Source organism: Miscanthus floridulus, chromosome 3, assembly GCF_019320115.1.
Source record: "Miscanthus floridulus cultivar M001 chromosome 3, ASM1932011v1, whole genome shotgun sequence".
NCBI classification, from domain to species: Eukaryota; Viridiplantae; Streptophyta; class Magnoliopsida; order Poales; family Poaceae; genus Miscanthus; species Miscanthus floridulus.
Genome location: NC_089582.1, coordinates 15470452 through 15490825, shown reverse-complemented (window position 1 = coordinate 15490825; position 20374 = coordinate 15470452). Strand labels below are relative to the sequence as shown.

At 49.3% G+C, this 20374-nt stretch overlaps 1 protein-coding gene, 1 long non-coding RNA gene and 1 pseudogene across 3 annotated transcripts; 1 reads left to right on the top strand and 2 right to left on the bottom strand.

The window, feature by feature from the left end:
- The first annotated feature begins 419 nt into the window (after positions 1-419).
- On the top strand, positions 420-1959 carry LOC136545069 (uncharacterized). The gene is made up of 4 exons (XR_010780906.1): positions 420-537; positions 1421-1539; positions 1681-1760; positions 1853-1959. It is a non-coding gene; the product is annotated as an uncharacterized lncRNA (long non-coding RNA).
- A 12343-nt stretch (positions 1960-14302) lies between these two features.
- LOC136545068 (uncharacterized) lies at positions 14303-15874 on the bottom strand (annotated as a pseudogene).
- A 1514-nt stretch (positions 15875-17388) lies between these two features.
- On the bottom strand, positions 17389-19694 carry LOC136545067 (uncharacterized). 2 transcript variants are annotated; one of them, XR_010780905.1, is made up of 2 exons: positions 19522-19661; positions 17389-17651 (listed from the first exon to the last, which is right to left on the bottom strand). XR_010780905.1 is itself a non-coding variant. In XM_066537113.1 (2 exons), the coding sequence occupies exons 1-2, from the start codon at positions 19631-19633 to the stop codon at positions 17620-17622; spliced, it is 1167 nt and encodes a 388-aa protein (XP_066393210.1). In that variant the 5' UTR covers positions 19634-19694; the 3' UTR covers positions 17389-17619. The 2 variants fall into 2 exon arrangements, 1 of the variants encoding a protein (XP_066393210.1); XM_066537113.1 differs by having other exon boundaries at positions 18499-19694.
- Positions 19695-20374: the final 680 nt, after the last annotated feature.

Here is a 20374-nt window from a genome sequence, read left to right as displayed (position 1 = left end):
ATCTAAACGCAGCCGCCGCCGCCTCGATAAACCTGGCTCCTGCTTCTCCTTGCCAATGCTTCTCACACAAAAAAACTCACCCCCTCCCCCGTCTCCCACCCGACGCTCGCACCTCGTGACCTCGCCCCGACCGCCGCCGACGGCAACTAGCGCGAGCGGTGCGTGGCCGCTGCGGCCGCTCTCCTCCTTCTCCTCCGCCGCTCATGCCCCTGTCTTCCCTTCCTCTCTCCCTCTCCCTCTCCCTCTCTCTCGGCGTCGCGGTGTGCCTGTCGGGCCCCAGCGTTGCTGCCTCACCGCGCGGCGCGCTGCCTAGGCGACGACGCCGCTGCCTCTAGCAAGCACCGCCGGCGGCCGCAGCTGCGGGTTCCTCCCGATGCGGCTTGCTCCTGCCAGTCCGCGTCTCCTCCACTGCTCACGAAACCCTAGATGCATGTCCTCATCTCTTCCCCACGGTTAAGGATGGAGGCGATGGACACAGGTCAGGTGACACAGCGGAGCAGAGCAGCCGTGCAGCAACCACCCAGTGATTTGAACCAGGTACGTAATAGCTATGTTCTTTATCTGATGCATACGAAGATCGATTTGCTTCATTTATGCCATCGATTCAGTGCCTGCCGGTTGTCTTATTCGATTTTATATGCATGTAAAGATCGATTCATGTTAGAACAAGGTACTCTAGCGAGTCTAATAAAACCTGGACTCTACAAAATTAGATGTTTTTTTACTTATATACACTAGGTTATACCCATATCTGAGTGAGATTATAGCCTGCATACCTCCATTATTTCCTTTCAATGAGTTCCTTATTTCTTAAATAGTGTGGATCAGCTTTTAGAAATAGGGATACATGGGTAGTTTCTATTAGGTACCAATATATCCTAAAAACAAAAACAGATGGATACTCCTATCATGGAGTCATACAGTTCTTGCTAAATGAGGTTAAACTGACCATGAAACACATCATTGTGGTATCTTGTGGAGGACATCTATTTTAGTATGTATCAGCTGAGCCTAATAAAGTCTGCCTTGTATGACGTTTGATTGAGGAAAAAAATAGCAAGTGTTTTGTTTCAGCATGTTACTTTGCACTGATTACTTTCTGTTTTTGGATATGGTTGGCTGTTCTTAAGATAGCAATAATTCTTTGTTTTTAGCGCTACGCCAGCAATGGAACACTACCTTTACCTGATAGAAAGCTAACTTGTGTTGTTTATATTCTGTTTTATACCAGCCATGTCAATGAATTTTACTGTTTGGGTGAGTTATAGTGGTGTGGTGGTCCATGAACGTTTTCTATTTATTTCAGTTGTACCAGACTACCAGGACACCATATCCATAGTTTGTTGTCAATCTCATATTGATACATACTGTCCGGCTCATTCATCCTCTCCTTTTTTTATATTGATGGCATGTTGGGAAGGCGGGAGAACACTGGAGAACATGGAGCCATGCGCGTAAGATGAACGTGTATTAGTACTCGCCGCATCTAACAGGCCATTTGATCCTGATGAGGCTGTTGTTAGGTGGACTTCGAAGGAGGTGATTTATTGTTTATTTATTTATAGCCTAATCCAACATCAGCCAGTAGTTTATCAGTCTTACGGGCCAATGGTTTCTCTGGGTTTATTGTGAATTTGCCAGATGCATCGAATAGGACAAAAAATCTTTGTGTAATGCTAGCCAGGGAAGATTTGCCAGATGACGTTGATCTAAAAGCTATAGCTATCTTGACAGGAGGATACTCAGGTAGTGATTTCAAGGTATAATACTACTAATGCGATGAATTTGTTATGGCACCTATTTTTACGATCAAATATTGATTGTTGTTAATCTCTTGACTGATTATTTCCAGAATCCGTGTGTTACTACTGCTCATCATCCTACTAGGGAGATTCTTGAAAAGGAGAAGAAGGTTTGTTTTAGCCTTTTGAGTTTCCATGTGATCCGTACTCGTCCGTGTCCTAATAGTATCAGACTATCAGTTAGTAGTAACAGAATCAATGGAATAGAATTATTTTCATACTGGTTGTGTTTGATATATATGGACACGTTCTTTGTTTAATAGAATCTGACCAACGTGGGTGAGCCATTGCTGTGCCAGCTGTCATTTTGTTCTTCCTGCTCATACCTTCGTACGGTGCAGTCACTTTATTTGTTTATGCATCCCTTGTACAATTATATCAGCATCATCCTTTTAAAAATCCTTATTCACCATTTCGGTAATGTACACTTGAACTTCTGGCCTAGTTCTTCACTATGATTATTTCCCTTGGTTCAATAAAGTGAACTATGCCTTCAAGTTATATTTTCTGTAACTCAGAACAACCTGTCTAGTTATCTGTTAGCAACGCTATCCTTTATTTGGAATGGTATCTATATAACTATGTAACTACAGAACAATTTTGATGTGCATTCTGAGAATTAATTAACACTAAACTACTAAGGGTTCATCTATAAGTTGGTGCCTGTAGTTGTAGGAATATGATCATCTATTGCAAAATATGCATTGTGCACTTGAGTTGCTCTTAGTTTGGATGACCTTTTTTAAAGCTTTGGACAATTCATAGACTAGCTGTAGACCAGTGTGAAGGATCTTTCATCGTCAATATAATATTTTATCAATTTAAATTCACTCGTAGCAGTTGTTATGTCCCCTTGGTGGTCACTGTAACCCTCCCCCCACCATCAACTTTTCCTGCTGTGGACTTCCTGTGTCCACACAACACCAGTTAACTATACCCATGCATGGTTATCTCCTGTTTATTTGTTGGTCTGTATGAAGCAAACATTTTATGTGGCATTTCTAAGTTATGCATCTGTACTTGCATCCCATAATTTGTTACCTACAAATCTACCATTATGACTCTTTTATCTTTATTTACTACATTAAATTCCAGGATAATTTGAAGCTCATGGATGATGTGGCTGCTTTGAGACCGACAATATTCACAAGTGTCCCCCGGTTATATAATAGAATTTATACTGCGTAATAAAACTATACCACTAACTTCTATGTTCAGTATAAATTCTTAAATGCTTACGGATGGTTTCTTTGTGATTACTCATGATGTAAGTTATTACACAGTTTCTAGTATATGTCTTAAATGCTCACTTGAATTAATGAATGTACAGTTCAAACCTTCATATAGAAACTTTCCTCCTAGTAAATTCCTCAAAAAAGCAACAATTGAATTAAGCTTACCGCAATATATTCCTCGTAACTGATTCTTTAGCACCCTCAGTGATCTCTATCTTCCACCTCAGCCACCACTGTCACTGTCAGGATGGCTACAGCGCTAAGTCCTTTGTCCTTTTTGAGGGCAAACTCTACAAGTAAAGCCACATCAGGATCCTACAGTGCTGCATCCCCATCGAATAGGAGAAGCGTTTGCTGAGCGATATCCATGGGGGGTCTACGGTAACCATGCCGCACCTAGAACCTTGGTTGTAAATGCGTTCTGACAAGGCTTCTACTGGCCGACCGCAGTAGTCGATGTCGAGCAGGTTGTGTGCACCTACGAAGTGTGTTAATACTATGGTCGGCAGACTCACCTACTAGCCCAAGCACTCTAGACGATCCCCATTACATGGTCGTTCATGGTCTGGGGGCTCAATCTGGTTGGACCTCTCAAAAGGGCGCCCGGAGGCTACACCCACTTGCTTGTCACCATAGACAAGTTTACAAAGTGGATAGAGGCTCGGCCAATCTCTGCGATCAAGTCTGAGCAAGCCGTGTTGTTCTTCCTCGACATCGTCCATCGCTTCGGAGTCCCAAACTCCATCATCACGGACAATGGCACATAGTTCATCAGAAAGAAGTTCCTCTGATTCTACGATGAATACCACATCCGGGTTGATTGGGTCGCCGTGGCGCACCCCCGCATGAACGGGTAGGTCGAGCTCGCGAACAACATGGTCCTACAAGGCCTCAAGCCTAGGATCTTCAACCGGTTGAACAAGTTTAGTGGGTGATGGGTCATGAAGCTTCCCGCGGTGCTCTAGAGCCTGAGGATGACCCCCAGCTAGGCCACCAGTTACACACTATTCTTCATGGTCTATGGTTCTGAGGCTATCCTCCTGACCGACCTCAACTATGGAGCGCCAAGGGTCAGGGCGTATGACAAACAGGGAGCCGAGGCATCCCTCGAGGATGCCATGGACCAGCTGGATGAAGCGTGCGATGTTGCCCCTCCTCTGCTCGGCCAAGTACCAGCAAGCGTTGCGCTGGTACCACAGCCGTCTAGTGTGGGGTCGGGCCTTCAACGTTGGAGACCTAGTCCTCCGCCTCATCCAGAGCAGCAAGGACCACCACAAACTCTCCCCACTGTGGGAGGGACCGTACGTGGTCGTGGAGGTGCTCCGGCCAGACGCCTACAAGCTCAAGACCATCGATGGCGAGGTCTTCGCCAATGCTTGGAATATCGAGCAGCTACGTCGCTTTTACCCTTAATAAACACACACTTTCTCTTATCAGTTTCGCTATCGAACTCCCCGACCTTTAGTGACACTCGACCCTAGCAACGGCGGGGGGTCGGGCCTCACTCAGGGGCTAATAAGAGCGTACCCATCCGATAGACATTCTCTACGCCCGACCTTCTTTCACGTTAAAACCTAGAAGCGAGGTTTGTGGAAACAAACACTGAGTAAAACTAGTCAGACTGCGAGAAACGTACGCCTCGACGGCTGCGACGTCTTTGCTCACCAGTGTGATCAGAGTTTTTTTCCACACCTCGAGCTTTTTGGCTTTGGCTACCGAATAGGTCGGTGCACGTTTAAGAGTTCATCCACCTAGTGAACTTTCTCCATGTCCGACCCCCTCTCATGTCAAGATCTAGAAGCTAGGGATACAGAAATAAACTCTGAGTAAAACTGGTCGGACTACGAGAAACCTATGCCTTAGCAGCTACGGCGCCTTTGCTCACTAGCATGATCAGAGTTTGCTCACCCGCACCCCGAGCTTTACGGCCTTGACAATGGAAAGGGTCGAAACACGCTAACCTTTTTATACAGAAAGGGGAGAAGGGCTAAAAATCTGTTAGGCTATAACAGAATTCAAGAGCTTGTCCATTTATTGGAAGTTCGTAGCCTGGCTTATCTGTCTAACTAAATTCTTGCACGGGATGTTCTCATCCTCTGTTTTCATAGGTAAGTCCTATCCCAGCGGGTCATACAAATCGACCGGACAGCTTAGCTGCTACCGAGCGACGGGTTGGGAGCAGCAGGATGCCCCACGAGGGTTATGCCGACCACGTCACGAACGATGGACCTAGATTCTGCTCAAACATATCTAGTAAGTGCTCCATGAACCCGTCACTCATGCCATCGAGGTAATTCCTGTGCCAGTGGGCCACCCTTACTTTACTCACAATTATTTCGCTATCGAGCCCTCGACCCTAGCAACAGCAAGGGGTCGAGCCTCGCTCGGGGGCTGGCAAGAATATCTGTTCACTAGACATTCTTTATGCTTGACCCCTTCTCACGTTAAAAAACTAGAAGCAAGGTGTGCGAAAACAAACTCTAAGAAAAACTAGTCAGACCGCTAGAAACCTATGTCCCAGCGGCTACGGCGTTTTTGTTCACCAGCGTGATCAGAGTTTTTATCTGCGCACCCTGAGCTTTAGCCTCCTCCTTCCCCGGAAGGGTTTGGAGGGGCCTACCTATGGAATCTCCTCCAAGGAGAGGCCCGCAGGTCGCCCAAGTCCATCGAATGGCTCAGGCCATTGCTAAGAGACGGGTAGGAAAAAACAGGATGCTCCATGCAGGTTACGCCAACTCTGTCATGAACGACGGACCTAGACCCTGCACTGGCATATTCTGGTAAGAGTTCCTCGAACCCGTCACTCGAGCCATCGAGGTAACTTTACCAACCCCCTCTTTACTTTTCCAATACATGAACATTCATTCCACCATTCTCATGCATGCATTCATACATTCATTCATACATTCATCCATACATTCATATCATACATCCAAGCATTGCATATGTAGTTATTGCATCACAACACTTCGCGTCGCGTCACGAAGCGATAGTCGTCTCATTCGACATGAGTGGCGATCGATCGAGGTTCGAAGGCCAGCCCGCGAAGGGCTTGAGGCTGCCTCACGTTAAACAGAGCCAGAGGATAAAAACTTAGATGAGCCCCAGCGGCCTTGCCCAAACCCACTCAGAAGTGGACAGGGACATCTAGGCCTTTCTTGTTCGATCCTAACCTCAAGCCAAGCCCACAAAATCTCCATCGAGGAGAGGCCAGTGGGCCACCCAAGCCAATAGAATGGCTTAGGCATCTGCTGGGAGGCAGGTTAAGGAGCAGTGGAATGCCACATGAGGGCTATGCTGACCTCGTCAGTGAATGATGGACCCGAATTCCACTCGGACGTGCCCGTTAGTGAGCTCACCAAGCGTGACACTTGAGCCATCGAGGCAAGTGTCGTTAGCTCAGCCCCTCCGATTGCGAAAACCTAGGATGGGGTGACGTATGAAATCTGGCCGACCCCTACCAACCCCCCATGGGGCTCAAGTGCTTGAGCCGCCCGACCCAAAATCAGGAGACCGGGGTTCGAAGGCCGACCCGCAAAGAGTCTGAGGCCTCCTCACGTCGAACAGAGCTAGGGGAGAAAACACAGATGAGCCCCAATGGCCTTTGCCCGACCAGCTTGGAAGCGAACATGGTCATCTCAATCTTCTTGTTCGATCCTAACCTTGAGCCGAGCCCATAGAATCCCCATTGAGGGGTGGCCATCGGGTCACCAGAGACACTCTCCAGAACGGCTCGGGCATCTGCCGAGAGGTAGGTTAAGGAGCAGTGGAATGCCATGCAAGGGCCATGCCGACCCCATCATAAACGACGGACCCGGATTTCACTTGAACATGCCCGTTAGCAAGCTCACCGAGTGCGTCACTCAAGCCATCGAGGCAAGTGACATTAGCTCAACCCCTCCGGTTGCGGAAACCATAGACGGGGCGACGATCACAAAGACAAGATGACCCTCGACCAGACCCCTGCTACGCATAGGGGCTCAAGGAAAGTAGGACTCGCAAGGAGACCGAACGCTCGGTCGTAGAACAATGGCTTAGATCCTAGGGAGGAGGTACACACGAAAACAAGAGACACTTTTCTCCTATCAGTTTAGCTATCCTCTCCTCGATCTTTAGTGACACCTGACCCCAGCAATGGCAAGGGGTTGGGCCTCACCCAGGGGCTGATAAGGGTATATATACACCCTTTCTAAAATAGTCACCATGCCCGACCTCTTCCTCATGTTAAACCTAGTGGCAAGGTCTACGGAAACAAATGACTAAGCAAGGCTGGTCAGACTGCAAGAGACCTACGCCTCGGTGGCTATGGCATCTTTGCTCACCAGCATGATCAGAGTTTCCATCCTATACCTCGAGCTCTATGGTCTTAACAAACCGAAGGGTCGGAATGCATTAACCCCTTTTCACACATAAAAAGGGAGAAAAAACAAATTCAATCAAACAAAACGAAATGACGAGTTTGTTTTTACGATACACAAGGGTCAGCACTTGTCCGCTAATTACAATAATGATCATCCGACCTATCTGACTAACTAGCCCCTCCAGGGGAGAACTATGTCTTCTATCCTGTCCGCTAGGTCCTACGAAAGGGGAGCCACCGCTGCTTCCATCTCCTCTAGCTCATGGACTTCATAGCCCGACACAAAGCCGTGGCTCATCGCCTCCAGGTTGATGCTATCCCCGTAATGAGAACGAGCAATCACAAAGGATTGATTAACCTTGGCTTGAAGGGCATTCCTCTCGAGCTGGCGCACCCAAGCCATGATCTCGACAACACGGGCCGCGAGCGAGCTGGTCCCCTTCGACCGCACCACCTGAAGGTCATCGCAGACCACTTCTAGGGTGATGCTCAGGATACTGAGCTCATCGTTCTCTGCCTGAAGATTCCTCCTTGCCTTAGTGAGGTCCATAGCCAGCCCGATAGAGATGCTCTCGACCTCGCGCTCTTGGCAGGGCTAGTCACGCCCTCAGAGGGCCTGGTCGCACTCCTCGCAAGCCATGCCATGCTTCGAGTGGAGTCTCTCCATGGTCTGGAATAGCTCATCCAGCTCCTTGCACAGCCGGGCGACCGCCTTGGCATCCAGGTTCACCCTCTTCTACAGGGCCATGAGCTTCTCCTTGGCCCCCAGCTTCAGCTCCCTTTCCTGCTCAACCTCGGCTAGAAGGTCAAGGATCCGCTGGCGGGTCCCGACGTCCTTCTAGAGCAGCTCATCCCGCTCCTTCCTGACCATGGCGGCTTCCACGTTGTCCCGCCATGATCTCGCCGATAGGGCCTCGAACGCCCTCTCGGCCTCGTCAGCATGCCGACGGGCCTCGGCCACCCATGACCGAAGACTGCCCGCCTCCTTAGTGTGGGGAGTCAGCTCAGCCACCTTCTATTGGGCGGCAGCAAGCAGAGCCATCACCTCCCCACATAGCCATGCCTCCTCGATGAGGCAGTCCTAGGTTTCCTTCTGCTCACGAAGGAACCATGACTTCCCCCGACTACCAGAGATGAGGGACTGAAAGAAGACGATGGTCAGAATCATAGTTTTTAAGGCGTCGCCTAGGCGTCGCCTAGGCGACGACTAGTCGTCCGGGCGGATTTTCAAGCGCGGCGTCGCTGTCGCCGCACCGTCCCAGCGTATGGCGTCGCCTTGCGGTCGAAGGCGTCGCCTAGTCGTCGTCCTCGCTGAGGCGGACGCCGCGGACGTAAAAGGCGCGGGGAAAGAGCGGCGCCGCGCGCTCGAGCGGGCGGGAAAAGAATGGCGCGACGCCCTCGCGCGGGAAAAGCAGCAGCGCCGCGCCTACACCTCCCGCCAAAGCTCCCAATCCCCATCGCGTCTGAGAGAGCGAGAGAGGAGAGGGAAAGGAAGGAGAGAGGAAGAGAGGAGAGGGCGGCGACGCACCTCAAATCCGGCGGCGGCGGCGGCGCAGGCGACTGCCCCGCGCAAGTCCGTCCCAGCCGCGCGAGGCCGCCCGTCCGCGCGACTCTGCTCCGTCCGAGAGAGTGAGAGAGGGAGAGGGAGAGGGAAAGGAAGGAGAGAGGAAGAGAGAAGAGGGCGGTGGAGCACCTGAAATTCGGTGCCGGCGCCGCCGCAGGCGGCTGCCCCGCGCGACTCCGCCCCATCCGCACGACTCAGCTCGTCCGCGACTCCCGCCCCGTCCGCGACTCCCGCCCCGTCGCGACTGCTCCGTCCGCCGTCCGAAGGGCGAGAGGGAAACAGAGGAGAGAGGGGAAGAGAAGAGGTCGTCCCCAATCCCCACCTGATCTGCCCCTTGCCTTCGGTGCGTCCTTTTCTCCCTCCTTCCTCTGCTCTGCATCTCTTTCCTCTGCTCTGCTGCGTGGACTCTGTTCTGCATTTTCTTCCTCTGCTCTGCTCCTTCTCTGCTCCGCTGGTTGCTTGCTATCTGTGGCTGCTATGGACTAGCAGCACTAGTAATTAAGTTATGTTATGTCACTAGAGTCTAATTTGCTCCTATTGAGAGATGAGAGATTTCAAATTTGCTAGTTTGCTACTTTATGTTATGTCATGGTACTGTAGCAGCTCTATTTATTATGATATTATATGGTATGATTTGCTTCTGATTTCTAGTGGTATTATATATTAAGACGTTAGTAAGGCGTCGCCTCGCCTCGCGCCTTAAACGCCTAGGCGTCTGGAAGGGGGTCGGGCGCCGCACCTCGCCTTACCGCCTTAATAACTATGGTCAGAATACAAAAATATGCGGAGAAAGGAAAGGGCGAGAAGTAGGATCAAGCAAATACCTAGCCAGCGGGAATGACAACGTCGGCCAAGGCACCCCGGGCATGGTCCAAAGCTTCGAGCATGGACGCGACTTCCACGTCAAGGCTCTCCCGCTCCATGCTCTCAGCAGCGGCGTCGAGGGTGAAGAGTGTCGATGCCGGGTCCTGTGGATTTGTCCACCAGAGTAGGGGCTCGCCCTTCGCAGGCGAGTCACCGCCCACCGACGTCATGGCCAGAGACAACTCCCCGCCAGCTCCAAGCGCCGCCGAGCCCTCTCGCCACGACGTTCCCTCTAGGACACCCCCTCCGATGACGGAAGGGGTCAGCGGTACGAGCGCCAACCTCTCTCCTAGCACCACGACATCCAGGGACCCCTCAGCCGCGTCCCCCTCCGTCTAGCCCACGCCAGACTCCGTCGCTTGGGCTACCGATGGCGCAGGTCGCGCTGGTACCTCAGGCGTCACCATGATAGCCCGCAGTTGTGACCCGACACTAAGGGCACGGGCTCCGCCTCGCTCGACCCCCGAAGGTAGGCTTCACCTCGCCCAATGTCTAAGGGCAGGCTCTGCCTCGCCCGAGCCCTAAGGGAGGGCTCTGCCTCGCCTGACCCCCAAGGGAGGGCTCTGCCTCGCCCGACGTCTGAGGGCGGGCTTCGCCTCGCCCGACGTCTGAAGGCTAGCTCTGCCTCGCCCGATCCCTCGGGCACGACTCCTAACGGAAGCTCACGCCGCTGCTAGCCACTAGGGGCCAGAAAGTACAACCCAAGGTCAAACTTCTGGCATCGTGCAGGGAGCGGTCACGTCTCAACATGACCCGTCCCCCGCGACATGTCATTCTAGGGAACTCACATCGCCCATAGTGATGGACGCGTGGTCACTATGCTGACTACTCCCTGTATGGCCGCTGATCAGCACGTTGGTTCGCCACGCCGCCCGCCGGCATGGAGTGGGACGTCATGACCCGTTGACAACGCCAGGGCATGGCATCATCGGTGGATAGGCGCCCAGTGTGGAGCTGTCCCTGTCACCACCTGCCATGTCAGTGGGACCCGTGCAAAGGAAAAGAAAGGCCCGACGACCCTGAAGGACTTTCTCTCTCTCTCGTTCTCCTCTTTTCTCCCACTGTAACCCTGCTTTCCCTTGGCCTATAAAAGGAAAAGCAGGGCACCCCACTAAAGGGGATCAGATCAAAAACCACTAGCATCAAACCTCAAACACATAGCCGAGCAGCAACCGAGCTCTCGGTACCCATTCATTCTTTCCACCAGAGACTTGGGACATGTCCCTCTCTCGCCCATTTGTAACCCCTACTACGAACTTTTCAGTGCTAGTAACATGAGTATCAGCAACGAACTGGACGTAGGGACATTCCTTCTGAACCAGTATAAACCTCGTGTCCTCTTAGCACACCATCCGAGCCAGATGCGCAATATTAGAAATATACTCGTTGGTGTTTACTCGAAACACCGACACTGCTTCCAATGATGTCCACTAGAACCAAACAAATAATAAAGCAAGTGCGAATTCCATGTGAACTCCTTTCAAAACTCGTCCAAGCAGATAATGTTCTGAGTTGGTGCTCAGTATGTGACCCTAGCATGTTTACATATATACAAAATATGCATTACCTCTTTTTCGCTTAACAAATCACAAGAAGCAAATGCTACCTAGTTTCGTGAGAAATGATAAATGGCACTGGTTGTTTTGGAGAAATCCAACACCCAGATTTTCGAGGCATCCGTTCAATGTCCCGATTCACAGGCTCTTGTCGCCTGATTAGTTTGGTTAGGGTTTGGGGCTAGGTGGCCTTTCTTCTCCGACTGCAGTAGGTTTAGAAGAAAATTTTGGGAAGGACGGAACAACGGTTGTGGCGGACGCGGGGGCAGGAGCGGCGGGTGGCAAGGCGGCAGTGGCACCGCTAGCCAGGCGGTGGAGGAAAGCTGTTGGGTAGGGTAAGGGCAGAGGAGTCACGGTGATGCCCTAGCAAAGCGGCATTTGTGTTGGTGTGGTGGTGGAGGTAGATCCGCAGGTGGCGAGGAGCCACCGGAGTTGAGGCTAGCGGGCAGGGCAGGGGTGTTTTGTGCAGTGACACCATGAGCAAGCTGTGGAGATGATGAAGAAAGAGACCAAAGGTAGAACAAAAGAGAGGTGTGTTAGATCTTTGATCCAACAATTCAAAAATTTTGAGTGTCCAACCCCTTTAAAACACCCTACTTTTCAGTGGACACATCCAATGTTATATATTCATGTCCCACTAAGCTGATCAATTTTTCCAAGATTTCTTTATAAAACGTCAGGAGTCATCTCTAGGTTTCATACAAGTCTACCAGAAGGTGTTCTTTGTCTTTTAATAATGATGAGAATGGTTTTATGCTGAATCGATACTATCGCTTGGATCTTTCTGTGTTTCCAATTGTATGACCAAAATGTTTGAAAGTGCTACTTAACCCTCTTTCAAGACATGAAACCACATAATAATTTTTCTTGAAAGGAAAACGGTCAGGGTGGGCACATTTAAGTCAAAAACCGTTCAACAAACCTAGCCAAAACCGAGCCAAAGTGTTGGTTTTCGCTTCGGCTTCGGTTTTTATTGCCGAGAAGTTCGACTTCGGTTTCAGGGTCCAAGCCAACCAAAACACCGAGAAAACTGACCCTGAGAGCACTGAGCAGCAGAGCACAGGAGCCAACAGTCTACATAGCAACAGCGGCAATGGCCCAATATGACCCAACCCACCACCACACACATAAGGGTGCACAATGCTCTCCATTCACTGCCTCAGCTACACACTGTAGTGGTAGGGAGGGGGCGCGGCCGCATGGGGGCGGTAGCGCGGGGCCAACGTGTTGGCGGTCGCGCAACAACCAACTTTGTATTGGCACTTCGGCAAGGTGGGGTGCACGGAGCCGGCGAAGCCAGAAGTGTCTGCCGTAGCAGCGGGGCAGGGTTCAGAGGCAGCACGACTAGCAAGATCGTAGCGGTCAGCGTGGGACGCGACCATGGTCGACGCCTTAGCGGCGCATCTGCGCGACCGAGGCGGAGCGTGGCAATGCCACAAGCCCGCAACGAGCTCCGAGCTATGCCAGCGTCACTGCCAGAGTATCGGATTATTTGGTGGAACCGAAAACCAAACCGAAAAAACCGAAACCAATTATGTCAGTTTTTGCTGTTGTAATCAACCGATCAGTTGTTTGAAAACCGAAGTTTATAAAAATCGATTGAACCAAACCAAAGTCTCGGTCCAAACCGATTACCTAGTCTTAGAAAACAGAAGAGATTGCATATAATTTTAGTTTCATGTATAATTTTGATCATATTAAACTCAGATATGATTTAACAATGATATATGGTCAGGATCAATGATCAATGACTTGAAACTTCGTACTGAAATAGTTTAAGAAAATACACTTTGACAGAAACTAACAACAACAGGCTTAACATGAAGGATTCATCTGTTTTGACTGTCAAGAGGCAGCTTAGATAGATATCAGCGTGTCTTTGCTAACAGTGGCAAACTACAATAATCTTGAAAGATACCATGGACAGAATTAATTCATAACCGCTCTAATCACTGTTTACACTTTGATGAGCTATATACTGTACTAAATCCAAAAGTTTAAATGATTAGGCATACTGTGAGTAGCAGTTATGCACTATTATCTTTTAGGCACAAATCGGTATTCTGGCAGCCAATATATATGTGAAAATAAGAATTAAGTGATTACAGTATGCCTAATTGTTCACGAACCAGAAACAATTTATCAGAAAACACATAGAAGACGTATACCATAGGCAAGTCTTGCTTCCTCCTCCACACTAACTTGAGCTCATATGAATATATGAAAAACCTCACCTTTAACCTTCCTCGACCGTTGAGATACAATTTTTGCAAGTTTTTACTAGTAAAACATCTAAATTTAGAAACCGCAAACTAAATTCTTCTATCTATTCACAAACCACAAAAGGTCAGACGCTACTACTTTTTTATTGTTTCCTTCATAAAGTTCAGATAGTGCTACTTGGCAACCATCTTTAAGACTTGAAACTAGAACTGAATCTGAAATTGATATTCAGGAAAAGGACTATGGTATGCAATACAGAAAGTTTTAGTTCCATGTAGATGAATGGTGCATTAACCAAACATTAAATCAAATATGCCTGAAAATTACACCAAAACTGCTCAAGCAAATGAGAGATCGTCTACAACCACAATAGATCATAATGTCTTTTGCACCATTCAAACTTAAACAGCTCAACAGAAAAAGAAAAAAAAAACTGGACGTTTCGGTAGTCAATAACAGCACACTTAAGATGATGCAGCAACAACAACAACAACAACAAAGCATTTAAGTCCCAAACAAGTTAGGAAAGGCTAGAGTTGAAACCCAGCAGAAGCAATCAAGGTTCAGGCACGTGAATAGCTGTCTTCCAAGCACTCCTATCTAAGGCTAAGTCTTTGGGTATATTTCATCCTTCCAATAACAGCACACTTAAGATGATGGATCGTCCATTATGAAAGGTCTTACTTCGATGTGTTACATCAGAGATCAGCGGGTGCTCCTAACAAACGATCTGAAAAGAATGGCATCCATAGCATTCATAAGCAACTTCTGACTCGGCACTTGCACTTCAATGAGCTATGTGGTAGTAATAATTCCAAAGATTTAACTACAACAAGCTCCACATAAAAGCTTAAAGATATGCAAGAAATTAACAATCAAATTTCTTTTTCTAAAAAAATCTGAAACAAGGTAGGATGATTACAAGATCAACAGATTTATATGCATATCTAACAATGCACCAAGACAATGACATATTAAAATTTAGGTTTGGCTTTTCTGTGCCATATATTATGTTTGCTCTGCATAAATTTGTAATTAGTAGTTCATCCACAAGCCGAAACCAACTAAGCAAACATATCGAAGCTGCAAAGACAACGAAGGCCAAAGGATAAGCAAGGTCTGTACAATACCAGGAGTGTAGAAGCTCATGTAGGATAGGAAGTGCGGTAATAAGAACACAGACGTGTCAACCTTCCTCACTCGCTCTGACTTTAGATCCATCATGAACAACCCAACACACGTGCTGATGAAGATGACGCCCACACCCTCCGCGAAGCCACTCACAGATGCGTACGCCATGATCATCTTTTCCTCCACAGATGCATACGCCATGGTTATCATTTTCTCTAGATCAATAACCCTGCATCGTACCCATTCCGCAGTTCCCTCTGAACTCACCCTTATCGACCACAGATGAAGTCTGGAATCCTCAATGGCAGCAAATCCTAAAGAACCATCCTCCATCACCATAAGCACGAAGTCGCCGTCCATTGTCGGTGGCTTGGGCTTAACCACAGCTAAGAAATTATTGGCCGAGTCATACTTGACAATTGTAGCAGCCGGCGGAAGTGCGAAGTAGATTTCGTCTCCAATGAGGGGGCCACGGTGGTACACCACATGACCACGGTACGGTGGTGCTCCGGATCAGGAGCAGTGTCGAGAGTGACTGGTGCCCTCCACGCGCCTAACTCCGATGAGTACATGGCCGCCGACATGGTAGTTTCCGAGTGGTCGTCGGTGAACATGATGACCACACAGAAGGGGCCGCCGCGGCAGTCGAGGTGATGGCAGCCAGCGGCAGCGCAGAACACGGCGGTGGCATTGTACCCCTTCCAATGGATTTCGAATTCCGGCTGGGGTACGCAATGGCGGTCACCCGTAACTGGGTCACAGACATGGAAATCCTCACCCATGTTCTCAAGATCGCGGATCAGGACGCGGCCGTGGCGGCAGTCGAAGGGCCAGGGAAACGCAAAGGGTGCGTCGGACTCCGGGATGGGCAAGGCGGGCACTGCTGTGGTGGGGACGAAGCGGGGACCCTGACCTGTGTCGATTTCTCTCTCTCCGTCGATGAGGCCGAGGAGAGGAGGGGCTCCGTGGAAGTCGCGGTACCGGCGGAGGAAGGCGGGGTCGGAGAGGGTGCGGAGCCATGGCTTACAGACGAGGGCGGCGCGGAAGAGCCACTGGGGCTCGTCCGGCGGGAGACGGAGCAGGATCTCGGAGATGACGTCGTCGACCAGCTCATGCGGCGGCGGCGGCGCTGCCGCCATTGCGTACTAGCCGGTTCGCGAGGGAGAAGTAGAAGTGGGTTCGACTTTGGTTGTCGGCTTCGGTTTCAGGGTCCAAGCCAACCAAAACACCGAGAAAACTGACCCTGAGAGCACTGAGCAGCAGAGCACAGGAGCCAACAGTCTACATAGCAACAGCGGCAATGGCCCAATATGACCCAACCCACCACCACACACATAAGGGTGCACAATGCTCTCCATTCACTGCCTCAGCTACGCATTGTAGTGGTAGGGAGGGGGCGCGGCCGCATGGGGGCGGTAGCGCGGGGCCAACGTGTTGGCGGTCGCGCAACAACCAACTTTGTATTGGCACTTCGGCAAGGTGGGGTGCACGGAGCCGGCGAAGCCAGAAGTGTCTGCCGTAGCAGCGGGGCAGGGTTCAGAGGCAGCACGACTAGCAAGATCGTAGCGGTCAGCATGGGACGCGACCATGGTCGACGCCTTAGCAGCGCATCTGCGCGACTGAGGCGGAGCGTGGCAATGCCACAAGCCCGCAACGAGCTCCGAGCTATGCCAGCGTCACCGCCAGAGTATCAGATTATTTGGTGGAACCAGAAACCAAACTGAAAAAACCGAAACCAATTATGTCAGTTTTTGCTGTTGTAATCAACCGATCAGTTGTTTGAAAACCGAAGTTTATAAAAATCGATTGAACCAAACCAAAGTCTCGGTCCAAACCGATTACCTAGTCTTAGAAAACAGAAGAGATTGCATATAATTTTAGTTTCATGTATAATTTTGATCATATTAAACTCAGATATGATTTAACAATGATATATGGTCAGGATCAATGATCAATGACTTGAAACTTCGTACTGAAATAGTTTAAGAAAATACACTTTGACAGAAACTAACAACAACAGGCTTAACATGAAGGATTCATCTGTTTTGACTGTCAAGAGGCAGCTTAGATAGATATCAGCGTGTCTTTGCTAACAGTGGCAAACTACAATAATCTTGAACTATATACTGTACTAAATCCAAAAGTTTAAATGATTAGGCATACTGTGAGTAGCAGTTAGGCACTATTATCATTTAGGCACAAATCGGTATTCTGGCAACCAATATATATGTGAAAATAAGAATTAAGTGATTACAGTATGCCTAATTGTTCACGAACCAGAAACAATTTATCAGAAAACACATAGAAGACGTATACCATAGGCAAGTCTTGCTTCCTCCTCCACACTAACTTGAGCTCATATGAATATATGAAAAACCTCACCTTTAACCTTCCTCGACCATTGAGATACAATTTTTGCAAGTTTTTACTAGTAAAACATCTAAACTTAGAAACCGCAAACTAAATTCTTCTATCTATTCACAAACCACAAAAGGTCAGACGCTACTACTTTTTTATTGTTTCCTTCATGAAGTTCAGATAGTGCTACTTGGCAACCATCTTTAAGAATTGAAACTAGAACTGAATCTGAAATTGATATTCAGGAAAAGGACTATGGTATGCAATACAGAAAGTTTTAGTTCCATGTAGATGAATGGTGCATTAACCTAACATTAAATCAAATATGCCTGAAAATTACACCAAAACTGCTCAAGCAAATGAGAGATCGTCTACAACCACAATAGATCATAATGTCTTTTGCACCATTCAAACTTAAACAGCTCAACAGAAAAAGAAAAAAAAACTGGACGTTTTGGTAGTCAATAACAGCACACTTAAGATGATGGATCGTCCATTATGAAAGGTCTTGCTTCGATGTGTTACATCAGAGATCAGCGGGTGCTCCTAACAAACGATCTGAAAAGAATGACATCCATAGCATTCATAAGCAACTTCTGACTCGGCACTTGCACTTCAATGAGCTATGTGGTAGTAATAATTCCAAAGATTTAACTACAACAAGCTCCACATAAAAGCTTAAAGATATGCAAGAAATTAACAATCAAATTTCTTTTTCTAAAAAAATCTGAAACAAGGTAGGATGATTACAAGATCAACAGATTTATATGCGTATCTAACAATGCACCAAGATAATGACATATTAAAATTTAGGTTTGGCTTTTCTGTGCCATATATTATGTTTGCTCTGCATAAATTTGTAATTAGTAGTTCATCCACAAGCCAAAACCAACTAAGCAAACATATCGAAGCTGCAAAGACAACGAAGGTGTTGGAGCTTAGGGACCTAAGAGAGTAGGAGTGGAAGACGAGAGGCCTGGGCTTGAAACCCCGGCGACGAACTGGCGGCGCCGTGCTCGGCGCCTAGCTGGAAGCTTGATGACAATAGGAGATCGTGAACAGTAACACCCGAGGGCCCAAGGTGAGATAAACTCAATCTCAGGCTATCCTTTATTCCTTTAGATTGTTTGATACTTATAACAACTCAATAACAAACCTTTCCTAAATCTAAGGGCTGACAGCCCTGACTCAACAAACTCCAAACCAACTAGGCCGGACTCTTAATAACTAACTCCTACAGACCTGGCTGTGGCCCAAACCGGCTCCCATGCCTTGCCCTGGTGGCTGGCCGCACCCTAGTGCCTGGCCCGACCCCTGCTACCTTAGCCACTCATCTTGTTACGGCGGTGGTATACCTTTCCCACCATAACAAAAGGCCAAAGGATAAGCAAGGTCTGTACGATACCAGGAGTGTAGAAGCTCATGTAGGATAGGAAGTGCGGTAATAAGAACACAGACGTGTCAACCTTCCTCACTCGCTCTGACTTTAGCTCCATCATGAACGACCCAACACACGTGCTGATGAAGATGACGCCCACACCCTCCGCGAAGCCACTCACAGATGCGTACGCCATGATCGTCTTTTCCTCCACAGATGCATACGCCATGGTTATCATTTTCTCTAGATCAATAACCCTGCATCGTACCCATTCCGCAGTTCCCTCTGAACTCACCCTTATCGACCACAGATGAAGTCTGGAATCCTCAATGGCAGCAAATCCTAAAGAACCATCCTCCATCACCATAAGCACGAAGTCGCCGTCCATTGTCGGTGGCTTGGGCTTAACCACAGCTAAGAAATTATTGGCCGAGTCATACTTGACAATTGTAGCAGCCGGCGGAAGTGCGAAGTAGATTTCGTCTCCAATGAGGGGACCACGGTGGTACACCACATGACCACGGTGGTGCTCCGGATCAGGAGCAGTGTCGAGAGTGACTGGTGCCCTCCACGCGCCTAACTCCGATGAGTACATGGCCGCCGACATGGTAGTTTCCGAGTGGTCGTCGGTGAACATGATGACCACACAGAAGGGGCCGCCGCGGCAGTCGAGGTGATGGCAGCCAGCGGCAGCGCAGAACACGGCGGTGGCATTGTACCCCTTCCAATGGATTTCGAATTCCGGCTGGGGTACGCAATGGCGGTCACCCGTAACTGGGTCACAGACATGGAAATCCTCACCCATGTTCTCAAGATCGCGGATCAGGACGCGGCCGTGGCGGCAGTCGAAGGGCCAGGGAAACGCAAAGGGTGCGTCGGACTCCGGGATGGGCAAGGCGGGCACTGCTGTGGTGGGGACGAAGCGGGGACCCTGACCTGTGTCGATTTCTCTCTCTCCGTCGATGAGGCCGAGGAGAGGAGGGGCTCCGTGGAAGTCGCGGTACCGGCGGAGGAAGGCGGGGTCGGAGAGGGTGCGGAGCCATGGCTTACAGACGAGGGCGGCGCGGAAGAGCCACTGGGGCTCGTCCGGCGGGAGACGGAGCAGGATCTCGGAGATGACGTCGTCGACCAGCTCATGCGGCGGTGGCGGCGCTGCCGCCATTGCGTACTAGCCGGTTCTAGGAGGAATCGATTGGAAGAGGCAAACATGAGGGAGAAGTAGAAGTGGGTTCGGTTCGTACGTCGTCCAGGCCCACCGCACCGGATAAGTTGCATCTATCCGACCCGCTTCTTTTATTCCCAAACAAAATGGCGTGTCCATCTCAGTTTGTTTGTAGTTTTTTTTTTTTTTTTTTTTTTTTTGGTGTGGCTAAGCGCCCGCGGACATCCGAACGGTCATTGGCATCCGAACCCCGGCGCCTGCTGCTCCATTTCCCTCCGACGCCCGCGTCTGGGAAGCTCCACGCCCACGTGCACGCGGGGCCGAACGTCCCTGCCTCCATCCACCTCCGACGTTGCGTTCGGCTGGCTGCCGGCCGTAGCTCCGCGCGCTCTCCGGCCACCGCTCCGCTGCGGCAGGCTGGAGGCTGCCCTCGCCCGTGCGTGTAGGCAACCCAGCGGTGAGGGAGCCTTCTCGAGGACCTGATGTTCTTCGCGGTAACCTATCTTCTATTTTTATAGCATACGAAACACTTGCAACATACGTCTCGAAACTGATAAAACATTTGAAACATATGTTTGAAATATAAATATAAATATAAATATATATATACACACATATACTGTTCTGTAGCTGGCCGCAGAATAAGTTATTGTGTGGCCACTTTGAGTTACGATAATTACTATACTAATTTACGAGATTACAGTAACTCCCTCATAAGTGATTTACTATAGCATTATGTAA

Excerpts from the sequence above, each read along its gene's own strand:
- LOC136545067 (XM_066537113.1), bottom strand. The coding sequence starts at position 19,633 with ATGGCGGCAGCGCCGCCACCGCCGCATGAGCTGGTCGACGACGTCATC. Across the intron at positions 17,652-18,498 it reads CATGAGCTTCTACACTCCTG|ATCGTTTGTTAGGAGCACCC; the intron begins GTATCGTACAGA and ends CATTCTTTTCAG.